Consider the following 17,181-nt stretch of genomic DNA (forward strand, 5'->3'; position numbering starts at 1 on the left):
AGAATAGATGAATGAGAGAAGAAAATGCTAACAGGGTATCAACGTCCCCAGAAAATATACTCTAAACAAATCAGAAAAGACCTGAAACCAGGGTAAAAGAAAGGGAAAGAAAGAAAAAAGAAAAAAAAAAAGAAAAAGATAAAGATAAAAACAAACAAAAACAGAACAAAACATAGAAACCAGAATATGATCAAATATGATCAGGCTGGTGCATAGATCAGTGCCACATACTGGATTTTGGATGTATTTTGGTCTGTTAGAAGAAAGTGCCTCCCAAAAATTTAAAGAAAGAAAAACTTATATATGTACAAAAATAAGGGTTAATAAGATGAAGGGATGGAATATGACTGTAAAGATGAAAATTATAAAAGATTTTATAAAAGGAATTGATAAGAAGTTGTTTGAAAAAAGAAAGATGAGGATTTAAAAAAAAAAGGGAGAGAATGCGATGAGGCAGGAGACTAGAACAAAGGCATACACTAGAGATTTAGGGTATATTTTGATCTGTTAGAAGAAACTATATCTCAAAAATTTAAAGAGAGAACAACTTATATATATATATATGCCACAAATAAGGGTAACTACTATGAAGGGATAGAATATGACTCTAAAAATGAAAAATAAAAATGTTTTTTAAAAAAGGGATTGATAACATGTTGGTGGAAAAAGGGAAAAAGAAAAATTCAAAAAAAAAAAGACAGTTAAAAAAAATTAACTTTGAAAGACTAAAGAATCATGGTAAAAAAGCCATGAATTCTATGTACAGTATTCCCCTAGCACTGGAGTTCTGCCATTGTCATTGATTGATAAACTTGGTCTTGGCTGGCTGTTCTTGCTGATCTGGGGGAGGAGCCTGTTGCTGTGGTTCCCAAATGTCTTTGCCAGAGGCAGAATTGCCCCGCCCTTGCCGTCCCGGCTAAGTAATCTGCTCAGGTTTGCTCTCAGGAGCTTTTGTTCCCTGCAAGCTTTCTGTTCGGCTTTGGAGGATGACAGTGAAAATGGCGGCCTCCCAATCTCTGCCCCAGAGGAGCCGAGAACTTGGGGCCCGACTCCTCAGTGCGCCCCCAGAGAAAAGCAGTCAATCACTCCCGTCTCCCCGGTCTCCGGCCACACTCTGTGCTCACCCGGCCTGTGACCGAGCGTTTCTATCTCTGGCACACGACCCTGTGTGGAGTCTCCAAACCCAGCAGATCCCTGCGGTGCACTCCCACGCTGCTCCTCCCGGGGGAGAAAGGGGAGTCTCCCTGGATCTGCCGCTTGTTGGGTCCCTACTGGAGGAGCAGTGGCCCGACTGTGCCGCGGATCACGGTTTATGGCAACCCTGAGCTGAGAGCCCGCGCCCCGGCTCCGTCTCTGCAGCCGGCTTCCCTGCTCTGATACTTGAGAGCTCTGCCACACTCAGGCACCCCCAGTCTTTCTGTGACCCTGAGGGTCCTGAGACCACACTGTCCCGCGAGGGTTCCACCCCCCGCTTAGCCACTGGAGCGACGTCCCTCCGTGGAGCCGACTTCTTAAAGTTCCAATTTTGTGCTCCGCAGCTCTATCACTTGCCAGGAGCAGCCGATGGAGGCCCCTTTCCCCCGCCATCTATCCTCCCGACTATTGCCTTGGATTCACTTCTCCTCACGTCCAACCTTCCAGAAAGTGGTCGCTTTTCTGTTCAGAGAGTTGTTGCTATTCTTTTCTTTGATCTCCTGTTGAGTTCGTAGGTGTTCAGAATGGTTTGATCCCTATCCAGCTGAATTCCTGGGACCAGATGAAATCCAGGTCTCCTACTCCTCCACCATCTTGCTCTGCCCCCCCCACCCTGTTTAAGCCACAAAAGTAGCAGTTTCTCTAAGAAATTTTATCAGGAAAGTGAGGGAAAGAAAAAAAAAAAAGGAAAAACAGAGAAGAAAGTATGTGCCCAAATGATGACTATCTCAACCAAGTCTGGCCACAATTATCTTGGCTGGAACATATAATACACTCTACTCATTTACCTATCCAAACCTCTTCATTTGTTTTAGACTCTTCTCCATAGTAGGGAAACAGTAGTAGCTCTTGCTGCCTAGGAAGACAAAAGGAGGCTAATAGGTTATTTAACCAGCCATGGGGAAAAGAATACTAGGACATCTATTGTCCCATATTCAAGGTAGAAATAGGATGGAGCTTAGAAAGAGTTTATCCCTATAAACTCACACCAATTTGTACCAATTAGAAATCTCTAGACTTGACTAGTTTTGTATTCAGGTTATACTCAGTGTTTCTTTTCTTTTTCTCTTACTTCCTGGCATTTGCTGACTAGCTACCATGCACCGACACTGTTCTAATTGCTGAGGAAACAGCCATAAACAACTTGTTTTACATGCCTACCAGCAGTTGAGGACAGCAGTAGTTTTATTTTCATTTTACCTCTGCTATCAACATAGCTTTGCATATGTCAGGCAATCAACAAATGGTCATAAAATGGATAAAATAAAAATTTAAAGACACTCTCAAATAATTGTGGGTATATGCCAAGATTTAGTTATACAGCTGTTCATCATTTACTTACAATTGAGAAAGGTTAGGAACAACCTAATGTCTGACAACAAGGGATTGTATAAATAAATAATATTAAACTTTATACTGAGAATGACATATAGGCATTTAAATGATATCACAGAAGACTATGTGATAATAGAGATGGATGTTTATGATACACTGAGTGAAAATGAAAAGTTAAAATAAGACTATGATTTCTTTGTTTTTTTATACTTACACACATAAACTGTACACACACAGAATTGAAGAATGGAAGAAGAGTAATACTGGGTAATGGGATTATGTAATGTATGTATTAATTTCTTTTCTTTGCTTCTTTTTTGTGAAACAGTATTCTCTAAATTTTCTTCAGTGAACATTTGTTCTAAGATTAAAAAGTTACATAAAAATGTACACCAGAACATCTAGAACAATGGCCCAAGAAGTGCATAATAGAACTGGACCAGGAATAGAAGATGATCATGTTATCCCCAATCTAAAATCTTTCAATGTCTTACTACTAATTATAACTCTGTAAACAGTATTAAAAGATACCATGCAGTCAGTACAAAGCTGACAACTTAGGGTAAGTCTTCTCTGCACAGCTGATTTATAACTCACAGGTTATGTTCCCAGAGTCTTTATATAAAATTGGTTGTTTGGAACTTAGAATACATTTCTAAATAAACATCTGTAAGTACTATAGATGTTGGGTATCATTCTAGGGTAAACAAACAAACCTTAATTTAGCTCATAATGTTACTAGTATATTGCTGAATCACTCTTTAGTACTAGCCTGAATTATGGAAGCAAGATGGAAGACTGAAGAAAGAATGCTGAAATGTAAAGCATTTGCTTATGACATCTTCTCACCTACCTTTCTTTAGTCTTTTCCTGCTGCCAAGTGTACTTCTTGCTAGACCTTCAGTATCTTGCTATGCTAAGGTTCTGATGTGGTCTTGCTTAGTTAGTTTGCCCTCTGCCAAAGAACTCCAAGTTCTTCTTCTCCTTTTTTTTTTTTTTTAGATTTTTATTTATTTACTTGCGAGAGAGAGTGCACAGAGGGAGAGGGAGAAGCAGACTCTCCACTGAGCAGGGAGCCCAATGCGGACTCTATCCCAGGATCCCGAGATCATGACCAGAGCTGAAGGCAGACGCTTAACTGACTGAGCCACCCAGGTGCCCCTAAAGAACTCCAAGTTCTAAGTGATTTGCTTCTGTTCAGTCAGTGCAGAGGATTTACACAGATGTTGGATGTCTAGTTTAAACTCATTCACATTAATATGCAAACAACTCTTTGTCAGGTAGAATGCTCTTTTACACAATTGGATCTTTAAATATTAGATTATCAGAAAATACAGGAAAGTGAATAGAACACATTTAGCCAGTGTATGGGTTATCTGGGCTTAATAAAACACGTCTCCTAAATAGGCTGTATCTTCAGGGTTGGGGAACAAGGAGATTAATGATACCACTAAACTGTTCTTGTTCTTCCTGCCTTCCCCCCTTTCACTTCTCAAATGCTTTTTCTCCCTTCCCTTCTCTTAAAGTAGTGACAAAGGAGCTTTATATGGTGAGTAGGAAAAAGGTAAGAATAGGGGTGGCCATTTGTGAATCTAAGTTGATTAATATAGGCCTGACTACCAAATTGTCATACATTCACATTGTGTGCATGCTCTCTTCCCCTCTTTTCCTCTCTCCTTCATCCCCCCACCCTCATAGAAGATACTATGAACTTGGTGTAACAAATTACCCAAAAGTAATAAATGCTGCAAAAGCAGCCCCAGCAGCTGTGGGAAGAAAGGTAAAGGAAGAGATTATAAAAGAAAGACCATAATACATCCTCCTGACATTTTTCCCATTTCTATATCACCTAAAGATTTGGATTCTGCAACTCAAGTCCTTATAATTCACTTGTCAATATGTAATTCACAGTTTAAACTAAATTTTCCTCTCTGACTTTTGAAATGTTCATAGCTACTGTTTACTAAGGGGTTTTATTCATTACAAATGGAGCTAGCCTATTTAGTTTATTAACCTTAATATTAATGAAATGCAGATGCTAACTCCAGTTAAAAAAGTAGGGTGGTAGAGCAAAAGGAGAAAGGACCCTGAAGTTAAGACGGGCCTGGGTTAACTCCTTACTCTGCCTTTTACTAGCTGCATGACCCTGAATAGGTTGATTTTTTTAAGCTTCAGTATTGTTATCTCCAAAATGGGGATTAAAGATACTTATCTGGCTCTGTTGTTTCAAGAGGCTTAAATAAGATACATACATGAAAGAATGTAGTATAGTGTTATATACACACACACACACACACACACACACACACATATAATGGGTACTCAGTAAAGACTGACATGTTTGCAGTAAGGAGACTGGAGATTGGAGACTGGGAGGAAAGAGAAAAGTGGATCAGAATTGAAAACTTTTTTGTAGTTCTTACTAATAACTGTCTTATTTATCTCTGTAGTACCAAAGACTGGTACAATGCCTGATAGAGCATAACCGTTTGTAAAGGTCTGTTGAATTATTACAGTCTGCTTATCCATATATAATAAAACCCCAATTCTGCCATAGGTATAGAATATGCACCTTAGAAAGGTAGCAGAATAGAGGGTGAGTTAGAGGGGAACAAGACTTAAGGCGTGGAGACCAATTAAGATGCTAGTCTTGTATGTCTAGACAAAAAATAAATGGAGTCCTGAACTAAGCCAGGATGGTAGGAATGAAGAGATGGGAATGTAGAGAAGAAATACCAAGGAGGGAAAGTCTGTAGGACTTAAATATAGAGTGAGTGGAAGAGAGGAGCTGTGATGACTCTTGTTCAGGTTTCTTCTGGCTTAGGTGACTGGCTGGTGGCTGAGACAGAAGAATGAACGGAAATGGAACAGGGTGGCAGTGGGGAGGGGCAGTGAGAGAGGTGGGGGGATGGTTAGTTTTGGACAGGTTGAATTTGCAGTGCCTATTGAACTTAAAAGAAAATGCACCTAGTAAGCAGGTGGATCTAGGCATGGAGCTCAAGATAGAGATAAGATCTAGGAGTCATTAGCATAAGAAATTAGAAGGACAGAAAGCCAAGAGTGAGCCATGGGGACCCCTAAATTTAGAGAATGAGTACAGGAAGAGGAGCTACAAAAACCAAGAAAGGATAGACTACAAATGGAGCCTGAAGAAATGGAAGTGGTGTATTGCTGGAGCGGGATGTAAAATTGTGCTAGAGAGACCTACTGGCTGGGTTTTGTAGGTATTTTATTTGTGTTTGTAGTCACATATCATTTTGATAAGGCTTTGTAATCCAGATGAAGAGAAATCAACATTGACGCTCTTCCGTTCTATGTAATAGCCTTTACAATGTCTTTTGATTTAGTCTCTTTCTAAAAAAAAATTCTACTTCCAAATGTGAGTTTAAGCTCTGAAACTTTCCAAAACATTTTTATTACTAGTCTATAGTTTCTAGTACATTTCTAGTACATGTAATTTCAAAGGCAAGATCTATGTTTTAGCTTTGTATCTTCAATAACCTTTGTCTTAAAATCCATAGTAGATGGCATGATTAAATTGACAAAATCCTTGTTATTTCCCGTGATCCATGGACCAGCAGCTTGGTATCCTTGGGAGTTTGTTAGAAATGCAATATCTTGGCCCACCCCACATAAATCAGAATCAGCATTTTAAATAAGATCTTCAGATGATTCTCATAGGTACACAACACATACTTCCTGACTGAATAATTAATGAACAAATTGTATTGTTCTTATTTCTAGCCTATCTCCAACTTTAGCCCATGTTTTACCTTGTTCAAATTATTCTAAAATAATGGTTATTATGTCAATTCTGCTTTTTAAAAAAGTTTAAAATTTAAGTGAGTTGGGTAGTTCTGCTTGGATTGCAAAGCCTTATTAAATTTCTACCAAATTGACCTCCATTATCCTTCTACCTGAACCTCCTGTTCTGATCAATCTGGCCTGACCTGTAGCTGTTTATTTCTACTTCTCTACTTTATTTTCTATTTCTCTATTTTTTGTTCATTCCATGTTTCCTACTTGATTAACACACTCTTTTTCTAAATATACAAATTCTATTCATCCTTCATGTTTTAACTAACATTGCACCTTTATAAAACTCTGATCATTCTAGCGCATAGTGATGATTCTTTTCTGACATATTTATAGTTATTATCTTGTCTTCGTAATGATAGCAAAGAATTGTAGATTGTTAATTTCAAAACTTAGCTTCCATTTTCACCTCTGCCACTAACTTGTATAATGCTGAGCAAGTTCATTTAACATCTCTGGGTTTCAAAATTTGTCTTAAAAACAAAACAAAACAAAAAAACAACTAGGAACCCCAAGAGTATTGTGTTCCACGTGCTGTGAGAAACTATGCCTTACAGAATATATTTTAATATACACAAAATATTTATAAGTGAATGCTTTAAAATATAGTTGTTAACTCTCAGGTATTTGAAGCATCCTTCCCGTAATCTTCACTGTACTCTCTTTTTAAATAAAATGTAGAATAAGCAAAGGCAAAATTTAGCTCAATTTAATCCAAATAAGTTACAGAGTCTTAATCTTCAATTTTAACATTTATCATTAAAATTATGGTTGGTGGTAAGAATAAGAGCTGAGAAGTAGAATCACAGAATTTAAAAACCAGACACTAATCTTTCTTTAAATACAAGAATAGAGCTCTTACTCCCTATTCTTATTGGTCATAGCTGAGCAGGGGTTCTGGGCTTACTGACATTCTTGAGCTATTTCTCTCCCTGCTTTACACAAAGTGTAGTTTCTCCCATGACCCTTGTGTTTCCCTGGAGAGCTTCACAGAGAGGCTTCTGTATAACATTTGCTTTCATTAGCAAAAGGCTACATAGGAAGGAGAAGAATGAAGTGGGAGGTAACCTTCACAGAGTATCAACAGGCTGCAGATTAAATGTACCTTGTTTCCTTTGCTAAACTCCAACATAGATTTCCATTAGAACAGTTATAAATTCTTTCCACCCGCATTCCATCTCCGCATTCCAACCATTTATTCTGGGCCTCTTCAAAATAGCACTCTCACTGAGAAAGTCTAGATTTGCATTGTTGTATTTTTAAAAAATTGTTCTCAGTTTTATGGAAGATATTTCCATCTGAGAAAAGAATATACACTAGAGATTTGCATATTCTCAGAATTGCCTATATCTTGCTTATCATTTTATTGTTCTTTATATGCTGTTTTCAAGGTATATTTTGGAGTTATATGTAATATCAATATTAATTATTAGTAAATGTCTACCGCAAATCAACAGACAATTAAATATTAGCATATCAACATAGGCTTTCACTGGTGTACTGGCAGCATAGACAGTATATCAAGCAAGCATTTTTTTTATACAAAAGTACAAAAATAGGAGGAGTAGACAGAATTATAGTACAGAACAGCTTAAGGTAAAATGAAAAACAAACAACAAGCTTCTTTTACCTTATAATATTCCTTAGAGATCATTAATGCACTTGAAGACAGGACCAGAGCCAGTTGTGGGTGGGAAACAAATCCTAAACGATCTGGTAAGTTGTTCTCTAGAGTTTCAGGATCTGCTCTGTGCTTTTGGAACTCTTGGGTTCCTCTAACCTCCTTTGGGAAGTTAATTTTTGTCCTCTTTAAAGGTGTATCTACGGATAACTTTTAGTTTTATATGAAAGGACAGGTTATTGGTGGTCAGGCCCAAATTCAAATAAATGCACCCCCCCCTCTTTTTTTCCAGTAGGTTCTTTCTACTTCCTTCCAAGGGCTAGGGAGCCTGGGTCAGGGTGATACTAAGCAGCCTGTGACATTGTCTTCACCAGCATGGGTTCTAAGTTGGCTGGCTATTTAGCTATGGGTGTCTCTAGAGCTAAACATCCAGGTAAATACAAATGTTAAGATTTTAAAAACAATGACATTTGAAAGTATACAGCTTCTATTCCAATATCATCAGAAAAAGAAAAAAACAAGGAGGAAAGGACTTTAAAAAGTGAAAGGACATAAAAGCTACTCCCTTTCATGTTATTGTTAGGATGCTGGGTCCAAGGTTTGGATTATGCTGTGTCCAGGTTGGGCTTAAGCTGGAATATAGGTGTCAGAGCATATCTTGTGAAATGGTAAGGCAGAGCCTCTTCAAAAGCACATTTGCTGGGAAATTCCTACCTTGTCCTGGGGAAGAAGGATCCAGACATAATGAGCTTTATTCAGTTACAAGGTGGTGATAAAGGAAAGGGGCAATTATAGGGGACAGATACATCATGCTATCTGTCACTCAGATTTGTCTCCCAGCTCTGTCTCCACCAGGCTGATGTTTGAGTATTATTAAAAGCAGGTATGCCTCTTGCGACCTGGAAATCCTGGTGAGAGAGGGCTGAGTAGCAATGTCACTTGGTAGTGGGATGCTCAGAAAGAGCAGACTTGCTCTTGATCACATGTGAAAATTTGTTGGAAGTTCATATAAATCCTTGGGGAATTTAGCAGAGGGCTCAGTTAATTTAGAATATAGGGTAATATGCTCTTAGAGATGGGCAATTCTAGTCAATGTGCCTCCATATGTACTTACAAGTGGGTGAAGGCTACAGAAACTTGGGTTACATAAGATACAAAAAAATCAATATAAAAGTCCTAGAAAACAATTGTACTTAAACTGCAAAGGAGCAGTTAGTGAGAATTTTAACATTCTTTATCTTCTTACTCATGTCTTTCCTGCCTTTCTTGAAACAAGTGAGTGTGAATAGGAATAATACCATCACCATTAATTCCATTAGAATAAAGCCAATGATATAAAAAAAAAATCCTTGGAAACTTTACATACCTATAGGAGAACAAAAATATTTCTCCTGTTGTAATAGACACTCCAGGACAATGTCTATCGCAAAAAGGCACAGACATGTTCATAATTCTTTTGCTTCTGAAGAATGAGATTAATGAAAATTATGGTATTAAATTTCTCTTTAACAACAATACCACCTAGTTAGCACTCCCAAAATTCAAATGTGTACAATAACAACTTCCAAATAAAATCCAATACTTACTTGTCTCCCACAATTCCCAAGTTGATTGTGGGATAACCATGTTCCTGAATTGTTGCTAAGAGGGTTGAACGATTGCTGTCTCGAATCTTTCCTGGTAAGAGGTCATCTTCGGGATTTAGCAGCTACAAAGCCAAAAAAAACACCACAAATTATTCTTTTTGGTGTTGCCTATGGTTGATGGAAAAGAAATAGATCTAGTAAGCAGAGTTTACCTTATCTAACATCTACTACAGTATCTGGCACATAGAAGATACATGCCCAAAGGATCTCTGAATAAATATTGAGAGTATAGGAGACTGAAAAAAACATTCTTCCAGAATTAAAAAGCATGCAGAAATTTAAATGGTGACTAAACAGCAGGCCAAATATCACACCTGCTTTGGCTACAGTTTGACAATAGTGCTCTGTAGAGATTGGCCTTCCCAGTGGTTGCTCACCAGGATAAACTAAATAAAACAACCTCCTTTATCCCTCCCAGTATTATTTTCCAGTTTGTCTTTCACTGAGAACATCTGAGGTAGAGACTGTGTGACATGATATTCTCAGGTATGAAGAGAATGATTGTTAATATTTTGTTTCAAGCTTTTTGATCTCTTTTCTGAAGTGAGATCAACAGTACCAAAGAAGTTGAACTTATTTGAAGGAGAGGGAGACAGGTGTCTTGTATCTTTATTAGCAAATTTAAACAAATAATACTTAACTAGACATATGCACAATTATTCCATGACTCTGAATTGAGTCACTCTTTAGAGATTTAATATCTACCATTATATGTCTATGAAAAAAATGATTAGAAGCTTATTCTATGTTAGGATGTTCCAGTGAGGCAGGGTGGTATAGTAGGAAGAGCTTGGGATTCAGACAAGATTCAAATTCAAGTTACCCAAACACATTATGCCTAATGTTCTCGAATATAACATATAGTAATAATAACTATCTTGAAAAGTAGTTGTCAGGATTGATTGAGGTAATGAACACTCAGTTAATATGGGTAAATATATAATAAATATGATTCTCTTCCTAAAGAGTGCATATTTTACCCCACTTGTTCTCATATTTTACTCCTAGATACTAGTACAGATAGAATTAGTCTATAGTGTGAATACAGATTTAGATTAGGTTATAAAACACTTAAGAGTAGGGATCCTTAACACATGCAGACTTTACCAAAATGCAACTTTAATTTATACATCAATTTCAAGATGGACTTTGATTTCAGAAATATAAAATGAAAAAAAGTACATCTTGGAAGTGAGGAAATCTGGAATATTATCTTAGGAGGTTGAAGGCAAGCCTGCACATTTTAGATACGTAGGCTATTAATATGACCAATACTCAGGGCTTCATATCTCAGTTCTCCCAAACAATACTCAGTTCTTCATATCTCAGTTCTCCCAAACAATAACCTCTAGCCCTTCAATCTTCCTTCTGACTCAGTGGTGATACCATGTGGCAGGACCTTTGGCTTTGCATTGGAAAAGTAGCAGCTTTGCAACCAACTGTCCCCTTAAAATAGCTAGAGAAAAACTGATCATCTTATTCAGTGTCACCTGGGAATCTTCCCTTCAAATACTGCATTAATTTAACTTAATCAGATGCCATGTGACTGACAGAGCTTAGAAAATTGCTCCTGCAGTGCTAATATAGATTAATTTTCTGATCTTAATTAACACACAGTTATTGAAGTCATTATAATTTTATAAAGGCAAAGGCTTACAGCTCTTTAACTCCATTAATCAGACAAATTGCTTCAGAAAGAAAACTGTGTGGTTATATAATTTTTTTTTTTTTCACAGAAGGGTACTGACCACAAACTAAATAAGAGTCCCTCTTATTAGGGTGTTTTCTTTGACATTCACATTCCTTTCTGTTATTTGCTGCAAACAGTTCTCGAAATAACAGAACAATTAAAGATCATTGGAGAACTAGTTATTTATATGTAAAACTGACATAATGAAATAATACCTGGTTAAATGAGGGTGTGGGATTTACGGTGCATTTTAAGTATTTTCAAAGAAAACAAGCAACTGGATGGGAGTATAAGTCCGAATATAGAATAAATTCACAATATTTCCTTTTAAAACTTAATTTTATTTTCTGGTATCCTATATTTCTGGTCATCTTTGGAATGATGCCTGAAACTTGTCACAGTTAAAATACAAAAGAAAGAAAAATACAAAGTAAAAAAACATATAAACAATCATCTCCATACCTTGTTACTTTCCTGTCTACCATATATTAAATTTCAATTTCTTCTGTTCTTATCAATGGTGCACTGCTTTCACACATTAAACCTTTGATTCTTTTTATTTCCCTTTGTAGTCCACTATCTTCCCAAAGATTACAGTCCTTAAGAACATCCTAATATATCTCCTCCTTGACCCTGTTTTCAGTCACGCTCTTACCAAGGCCCCCCCTTACATTCAATATGTCTGAATGTTTGCAAATCCTTATAATTGGTTATCTTGCCTACAAACTCTTCTGAGAAATAAAACAGAAACATCAATTTGCAAAACTGTACTATTATTTGCATAACAGATAAACTGTACCAAACTATGAAATGTAACTCAAACAACTATCTGAAGTCAAATTGTTTTAACACAAACTTGTTTAGATTTATATGCTCCAAGAACAAGGACAAATTGAGACCATGATAACTCTACATGAACTCATGTGCTCCAAAGATAAGACTGTTTCAGCGACTCACCTATTTTACAAATCTGATCAGTCTCTGCCTAGACCTTACTTACTAACTTCTACCTTAAAACCACCCCCAGTTCTCATGACCAACTTCAGTTCTCAAACTCCTCTAATTGTCCTTAATTTCCTCCTTTTGGGACACTACCGGGACTGTGCCACAGTGATACTCTCCCTTGCTCAGAAATGTTAATATACACTGCTTTATATAATCAACAGGTTTCCCTGATGGTCATTGTATTAAGACTTTGATAGTCATGTAGGTCTCACCAAGACTTAGTTAGGCAAGAACCCTTTCTACCAGTTCTCATATTGGTTACATTGCACCTCATGGAGGTCTCTTGAGCCTCTTTGCTCTGGAGATTCTTTGTCTATGATGGTAAGTCCAGCACTTGCTTAAGGTCTAATCCTTTTTTGTTGAGCTTCCAAAGCTAGTTGATATCAATTTTATTTTTTGTAAGAATAAGGTTATGAGGACTTTTTGGTTATCTGATCCAATTTGTATGAATTTTTGTTTTCCTTGTAGAGGTGCTAGAGCATTGATTTGATACTAATCATTCTATTTGTCAGCAAAAAAGATGTAGTTTATTTGGCTACATTGTTGTGTGTCTGTAAGAACTTTTCTAAGCCATCTCTACCTCTTTCCACTGATTTTTAGGGTCACCTGTTAGGGATTCAACCTCAGTGCTAAGGACTTTAGACATAATACATAAGCAATATTTTCCCTTTTGACTGACCTTAGCTAATGAATTCATGTGTTCATCTAATAATAAACTTGTGCCACCTCCTGGCATAACTCTGGCTTGTTTTATTTTTCGTGCATTTATCTTTCTAAAAAGTATAAACTCGGGGTGCCTGGGTGGCTGGATCAGATCTTAATCTCACGGTTTTGAGTTTGAACCCCATGCTGGGCTCTACACTGGGCGTGGAGCCTACTTAAAAATAAATAAATAAATAAATAAATAAATAAATAAATAAATAGCTAGCACAAATTCATCAAGAATAATTTGGACCTTGAGAACTTGTTTGGAGGTTCTACTAAGGGAGCGCAGCTACTCGTATACCCTTGACCGAAGAACGGTCCTCCTCTATCGGGGAAGGTCGTCCTCTTCGACCGAGCGCGCAGCTTCAGGAGGGACACACATGGAGTGGTGAGGGAGGAAGGGGACACCCGCCTAGACAGCCAGATCAGCCGAATCAACCCTGGCGATCAATGGGGTGACAGATGTCACAGCCAGATCGCCCTCACATCCCATCAAGAACAATTTGGAATTCCAGTGGTCATTTTGGAGTACATATGACATTACCACATTTATTCACTTAAAAGCATGTTGAGAACAAAGGGGAATACATTTATGAATATTCAATGCAGATTAGCATTTTTATTGTTGTGCCAAGCTTCAAAATAAAATTTAAATAAAAATGTAAAAAATTTAAAATTTTTTTGTGCAACCCTCATGAGGAGGTTCTCTGTCTCCTTTCTAAAAGAGAAATCACTATGAACTCTGAGAAACAAACTGAGGGTTCTAGAGGGAAGGGGGGTGGGGGGATGGGTTAGCCTGGTGATGGGTATTAAAGAGGGCACGTACTGCATGGAGCACTGGGTGTTATACGCAAACAATGAATCATGGAACACTACATCAAAAACTAATGATGTAATGTATGGTAATTAACATAATATAATGAAAAAAAAACCAAAAAAAAAAAAATCAGTTTATTTTAAGAAACATCCTTCTTTGTTTCTGTTCTTCAGGGATTTAATCCCATGGTCTTGATTGAATTACTAAAGGTCCTAAAATTGGCTAGAATGACTCACTTTCCCTTTTTTATGTTTTGAAATGGGTTTGTCTCTAAGACCTTTTCTCTCTTTGCAAAGGGAGGATAATTAGACTTTTATAGTGGTAACTCTTTCCATATCCCTTGCAAGCATCTCCCTTATACATTCCTACTTTTCTTTCTCCCGTTTCTACAAAACTCAATTCACTAATTGATCAAAAACCAATTCTAGTCATTATGGACACACCTTAGAAATATGCAGAGTAAAAAAAAAATACTCAGTCCAGATAAACAGATCTAACACAAAGAGAGGGGAGAAAGGTCAGATTATAAGCTCTAATGGAGCATGTTCTTACTCTAAATAGCTTTTGATTAAACTCTGGGAAAAAAAGTTTTAATTGAGAGTTAAACTAATTGCCTTGGTTACTGGGTTATAAGAAAAAAGAACATTTGGACCTTCCAAACATAATTTAAGAATTTGGTTTATAAATACAGAGGTTTACAAACTGTATTTGAAAAAAAGTCCACATTCTATTTCTATTATGATGCCTTTTTGTACAAATTAGACTGATTTGATAATCTTGGTTTAAAAATTGTCCTGACTTTAATAGTATGTAAGAAATTATACTAGAACCATATTCTAGTTTAATTTTAATCTTCTCAATTTCCTTTCCTGGTTTTGCTACAAGATAGCAAAATTTGTGTTCATCTAAGTCTGAGAATGATGATATGGAATGTGTCTGTGAAAAGAGGCTGATGAGGTCCAAGACATGCTACCCCAAAATATGGCAACTGTTACACTGGATGTTTCAAGCTGAAGGAATTTGAGAAATGGCATGTGTAGGAAGGACTTTCTGATCTTCTCCTTAAGCAGGTCATAAAACCCTCACGTGAGAAGTGCCCTCCCTATGCCTGGAGGAAAGGAGCATTCTTATCTCTGAAGATGAAGGGACTAGAGGAATCTGAATGAACAAGCCTTGCTGTTTCCCTCAGTTTACTACACTTTCCTCATACCCTTTATCCTATTATCTTTTTCCATGACTTTCCACTCATCAAACCTAATATAAAAAGGCTCATGTTTAACATTTCTTCAGGTCTTCGTTTTCTTAGGAAGGCTCTTCTGTCACATAAAACTTATATTAAATAAATGTGTATGTCTTTTCTCTTGCTAATCTGTCTTTTGTTATAGGGGTAACAAAATTTAGAACTTGAGACATTAAAAGGCTTGAGGAAAAAAATATTTTTTCCTCCCCTACAAGATGAATTAGTTTTTTTAAAGATTTATTTATTTATTTTAGAGAGAGAGCAAGAGAGCGAGAGAGCGAGAGCACGCAAGCATAAGCAGGGGGAGAGGAAGAAGGAGAGGGAGAGAGAGAATACAAGCAGACTCCCCACTGGCATGGAGCCCAATGTGGGGTTCAATCTCACAACCCTGAGATCATGACCTGAGCCTAAACCAAGAGTCAGACGCTTAACCAGCTGAGCCACCCAGGTGCCCCAATAAATAAATCTATAAAGAAAAATTGTTTTTAACACCAGCTCATTCAGAACTGTAATTATATATTCACAGAAAGTTATACAAATAGTACAGAGAGGTCTCTGTACCCTTCACCCAGTTTCCCCAATGGTTACATTTTATATAACTATAGAATAATATTAAGACCAGGAAACTGACATTGGTATAAGGTATATGTATACTTCTTTTTCCACCTCAACACATATGTAGATTTCTGTAACCTGCCACCTCAAATCAAGACACAGGACTGTTTCATCACCTCAAAGATATATCCCTCATGCTATCTCTTTATAGTCACATTCTCCGTCCTCTCCATCCCTAACCTATGGGAACACTAATACATTTTCCATCTTTATAATTTTGTCATTTTAAGAATGTTATATAAATGGAATCATATAATGTGTAAACTTTTAAGATTTTTTTTTTCCTCACTCAGCATAATACCATTGAGATCCATCCAGGTTGCTGCATGTAGCAACAGTTCATGTCTTTCTATTGCTGTTTCCAGTTTTGGGTATTACAAATAAGGTAGACCACTTATATTTAATGTAATTATTGATATGTTAGGGCTTACATCTGCCATTTTATATTTTGTTTGTTCTTTTTTGTTGTTTCTTTTTTCCTTTCCTTTTTTTTCCCCCTTCCTCTGGATTACTTAAATATTTTTAGAATTCCACTTTGATTCACCTGTATTATTATTATTATTATTATTATTAAAGATCTATTTATTTATTTATTTGAGAGAGAGAGAGAGCACACATGTGCAGGTGCGTGAGTGATGGCAGGAGGGGCAGAGGTAGAGAGGGAATCCCAAAGCAGGCTCCTCACTGAGTACAAGCCCTACACACCTTGATACCAGGACCCTGAGATCATGACCTGAGCCAAAATCAAGAGCCAGCTGCTTAACTGACTGTGCCACTCAGGTACTCCTCACCTGTATTATTATTATTATTATTTTTAAAAATTTTATTATGTTATGTTAGTCACCATACAATACATCATTAGTTTTTGATGTGGTGATCCACGATCCATTGTTTTCATATAACACCCAGTGCTCCATGCAGTACGTGCCCTCCTTAATACCCATCACCAGGCTAACCAATCTCCCCCTCCCCTCCCCTCTCAAACCCTGTTTGTTTCTCAGAGTTCCTAGTTTCTCATGGTTCATCTCTCCCACCGATTTCCCCCCCTTCATTTTTCCCCTCCTTCTCCTGATGTCCTCCATGCTATTCCTTATGTTCATAAATAAGTGAAATGATATGATAATTGACTTTCTCTGCTTGACTTATTTCACTTAGCATAATCTCCTCCAGTCCCATCCATGTTGATGTAAAAGTTGGGTATTCATCCTTTCTGATGGCTGAGTAATATTCCATTGTATATATGGACCACATCTTCTTTATCCATTCATCTTTTGAAGGGCATCTCGGCTCTTTCCACAGTTTGGCTATTGCGGACATTGCTGCTATGAACATTGGGGTGCATATGGCCCTTCTTTTCACTACATCTGTGTCTTTGGGGTAAATACCCAGGAGTGCAATTGCTGGGTCATAGGGTAGCTCTATTTTTAAATTTTTGAGGAACCTCCACACTGTTTTCCAAAGTGGCTGTACCAACTTGCATTCCCACCAACAGTGTAA

At 37.2% G+C, this 17,181-nt stretch overlaps 1 protein-coding gene across 1 annotated transcript in view; it reads right to left on the reverse strand.

Annotated features, from left to right (window-relative positions):
- Nucleotides 1–17,181, reverse strand: part of GPHN (gephyrin) — a 515,857-nt gene that overhangs the window by 47,951 nt on the left and 450,725 nt on the right. The window contains exon 16 of the mRNA XM_081829751.1: nucleotides 9,553–9,674. Coding sequence (XP_081685877.1) covers nucleotides 9,553–9,674 — 122 coding nt within the window. The remainder of the gene's footprint in view (nucleotides 1–9,552; nucleotides 9,675–17,181) is intronic.

This window comes from Leptonychotes weddellii, chromosome 9 (genome assembly GCF_054177405.1).
Source record: "Leptonychotes weddellii isolate Sample4059 chromosome 9, ASM5417740v2, whole genome shotgun sequence".
NCBI lineage: Eukaryota > Metazoa > Chordata > Mammalia > Carnivora > Phocidae > Leptonychotes > Leptonychotes weddellii.